At 40.2% G+C, this 3864-nt stretch overlaps 1 protein-coding gene across 3 annotated transcripts in view; it reads right to left on the reverse strand.

Moving 5' to 3' along the window:
• The window catches only part of LOC106868371 (histone-lysine N-methyltransferase, H3 lysine-79 specific), a 199658-nt gene that overhangs the window by 59871 nt on the left and 135923 nt on the right, over positions 1-3864 (reverse strand). For all 3 annotated transcript variants that reach the window (XM_052977663.1, XM_052977662.1, XM_052977661.1), the window contains exon 6: positions 2620-2717. In XM_052977663.1, coding sequence (XP_052833623.1) covers positions 2620-2717 — 98 coding nt within the window. The remainder of the gene's footprint in view (positions 1-2619; positions 2718-3864) is intronic.

Here is a 3864-nt window from a genome sequence, read left to right on the forward strand (position 1 = left end):
CATTCTTTCCCATAAACTGAGTGTATGTTTCGAGTCGCTTCGGCTGCAGAGTTTCCTTTTTTGTACTCATAAAGTATTATATGCCTCAAATGCTCTTTGGATACTTTCATGTTAGAAAGGGTTTTAATCAAAGAAATTTTAATTTTATTATTCTGTAAAATAATATCTAATTAGTTTAAATGAACACAAATGCATAAAAATTATTTCTAATTTCATAAGACATTCTAAAATGCTATTAAATTTCATTCAATTTTTAAAATGGTAAAATCGGACAGAACTTATGGGATGACCTGATGATTAGGTATAGAATTAAACTAAATGAGATGCAGTTTGGTTTTGTTCCTGGAAGAAGTACCACTGATGCCATCTTCATAGTGAGATAGTTACAAGAAAAGTATATGGTTAAAAGTAAGCCCTTGTACTTAGCCTTCATCAGTCTGGAGAAAGCTTTTGACAGGGTTCCCCACTCCCATATTTGGTGGTCTCTAAGGAAGCTAAGGGTAGAGGAGTGGTGATGCTGTCAGTAAGGTGAGAGTTGGCCTTGAATACAGTTGAAGTACACCAGGGATCAGTTCTTAGTCCACTCTTATTTATCATAGTTCTCCAGGCCATAACAGATGAATTCAACACTGGAGCCCAGGGGAACTACTATATGCTCATGATTATACTCTTATTGCAGAATCTGAAGCAGATTTGAAGAAGTTCCAGGCTTGGAGGCAAAACCTGGAATCAAAGGGCCTTAAAGTTAACTTAGCTAAAGCTAATGTTGTTAGCAAGAAAGGAGGTAAGACTCTCATTCTGGCTGGCAAACAGCCCTGTTCAAAATGTAGGAAAGGAGTGGGATGTAATTCCATTCGCTGCACCAAGTGTAAGTTATGGATGCATAAGAGATGCAGTGGAATCTTGGAAAGATTATCAGATAAGGATGCACAAGAACAGTAAGTACTAAGAGCACAGGGGGACTAAAACTCTCTCAAATGCCTAGGAGGCTCTCTTGAGGTAGTAGATAGTTTCTGCTATTTAGGTGACCAAATTAGTAATAGTGGTGGATGTTCTGAAAGTATTGTTTCTAGAATAAGAATAGGGTGGAAGAAGTTCAGAGAACTACTACCTCTGTTGGCAGCAAAAGGACTCTCTATCAGAGAGAAAGGTAGGTTGTACGATGCTTGTGTGAAAACAGCTATGTTACATGGTAGTGAGATATGGGCTCTGAATGTAGAGGACATGCGTAGGCTGGAGAGGAATAAAGGTAGTATGCTCTGTTGGATTTGCAGCATCAGTGTGCATGACCGACAAAGCATAACTGTGTTGAGAGAAAAGTTAAACATAAGAGGGATTAAATGCAGTATGCAGGAGAGGAGAACACATTGGTTTGGACATGTGATGCATATGAGTGAAGACAGCTGTATACAGAAATGCTTGTTGCTGAAAGTGGATGGTACCTGTGGAAGAGGGAGACCCATGAAGACATGAGATGAAGTGGTGAGGACTGATCTTACTATGCTGGGGTTCATAGAGGAAATGACAGTGGACTGAGATGTTTGGCAATATGAGGTCTAGGGAAGACCCATCCATAAAACTGAGTGCTAGAAGAGCTGTGCCCCACCCTCATGTAACAATAAGTTTTTCACTCACTCTACCCTAAGAAATCAAGCTACAACTCCTCTTCTAATAGCATCTTTCTCTTCCTCACATTTCCTCTTCGTACGTTGTGATTGTTTTCCAATCCCTTTTCTTGCCCTCATTGCTGTGCTCACTGTACCACTGCTCCCCCCATCCCAACTCCCCATCTTCTAACCATGTTCTACACTCATATTCTTGTACTTGTGAGTATACATCATTGCATAGTATGGGAATCATGTGTCAATGTAAAAAGTATGAATATGACACATAAAAGTACACAGTATGGGATACTAAATGTCTGAGTACATGATATGGACACTATATTTCAAAGTACATAGTTTGGATCTTCACCATGCGGATGCATAGCATATTAGGAACAATAGATCTGCATGTCATAGGTAAGCTTGATATAAGTTGACCATGGGCTAAACTACAACAGATACACAAGTAGCATGAACAGTTGAGATAGTATTTATTCCATTTAATAAACCACTCTAGGTTAGAGTATGCAATAGTTTATTTAGAAAAGTATATTTGCATGATGCACCTCATTATTGTCTAATCATGAGAAAGAGAGAGAGAGAGAGAGAGAGAGAGAGAGAGAGAGAGAAAGAGAAAGAGAGAAAGAGAGAGAGAGAGAGAGAGAGAATGAGAGAGTGTGAGAGTGCAGAGAGAACAAGGGTAAGAGAGAGATGGTGGCAATGTGCCAGAGCATACTCTAAAGGTACAGGGATGAGAATATAAATGGGATGGTAGTGGTAAAGTATATGCCGAGGATGAACAAGTAGGGAGTAGAGAGTTCATGTGAATGCAAAGAAGGTGGGGGAATACAGTGACTGGTGAAACCTGGGTATATAGAGGAGCAGGGGACAGCAAGATAGCAATGATACAGTGGGCAGGGCAGTGAGGACTACCAACACTTATGTGCCATAAGCTTGCTTGATCAGAGCTACGCTGGTGCTATTAAGACAATAAATAACAGTAACAAGAACTAACCGTTGCACAATTCTGCTTCTGCATTCTCCGTAAGGCATATCCAGCCATCAGCAACAGAAGGGGGAACAAGAAAACAGCAAGGCGTATTGGTAAGGCACCTGAAAAATAGACATAAGAACAGGGAAAGCTCAATGCAAAGATGGTTTCAATTATCACTATTATTTTATGCCCCCTCTTTTTGCCTGCCTTCTGCTCTATTGAATGGGGGACGATGTAATGACATCAGATGCATTGCACAGTGCAGGAAGCCTCATTAAGTGATGTAACATGCTTCAAAAGTTATAAGATTTACAGTCTTTGTATTTTTTATTTTCTTATCACTCAATTCCTGACCACAAATTTCCTCACTTCACCAATGTGTGTGAACAACTAGCAACACACCACCAGCATCTAGCTTGGAACAAAAGTGAAATGTAAAGCTCATAACTTTTGAAGCATGCTATGTCACCTTAAGCAATGTATGGTGCTTAAAAGAGGAAGAAACCCCATGCATAATTAAATGTATGTTCCTTGAACAACCAAGGGCTTATATAAATGGGAGCAAACAATGTACGCTTTACCTGGCAGAGAGAGTAATATTTCTAAAAAACTTGCTCAGCCCAGAGAATATTTAGTCAATGCCCCCATCTGAATCATTTCCTACTGCAAAGTTGGAATTACCCATTTGTTGAAGAGGCCTGCTGGCAGCTCCTTCAAATTTCACTGTGGCTGGAGCTGATATAAGGAGGATAACTCTGTCCCACCATCAGCACTCCTGTGACATATTTCTTCCTCCACTTGTAGAGAGATTATGCACTTTTGGCCATTTGAGTCCGATGAGTTGCCTAAGTTCTTTATAAGTGTGAAACTCTATGACTGGTCATAACATTTAACTTCCTAAAACATATACTACTGCATTAATGCTTTAGAGTGTGTTTCTTTTCAGAATATATGTACTACTGATGTGTGTGCATATATGTATATATACGTATATATATATATATGTATATATATATATATATCGTCACCCTTTCAACGCCTCGCCAGGCTCATGGGCCCGGTTTCCCGGTTTCTATTGCATATGTGTCCCCCCCAGCTGGACGGGACGCCAATCCATCACAGCGTTACTCAAGAAACAGGAAGAAAGAGTGAGAGAAAGTTGGGGTGAAAGAGTACAGCAGGGTTCGCCACCATCCCCTGCAAGAGCCTCGTGGAGCTTTAGGTGTTTTCGCTCAATAAACACTCACAACGCCCGGTCTGGGAATC

This window comes from Octopus bimaculoides, chromosome 28 (genome assembly GCF_001194135.2).
Source record: "Octopus bimaculoides isolate UCB-OBI-ISO-001 chromosome 28, ASM119413v2, whole genome shotgun sequence".
Taxonomy (NCBI): Eukaryota; Metazoa; Mollusca; class Cephalopoda; order Octopoda; family Octopodidae; genus Octopus; species Octopus bimaculoides.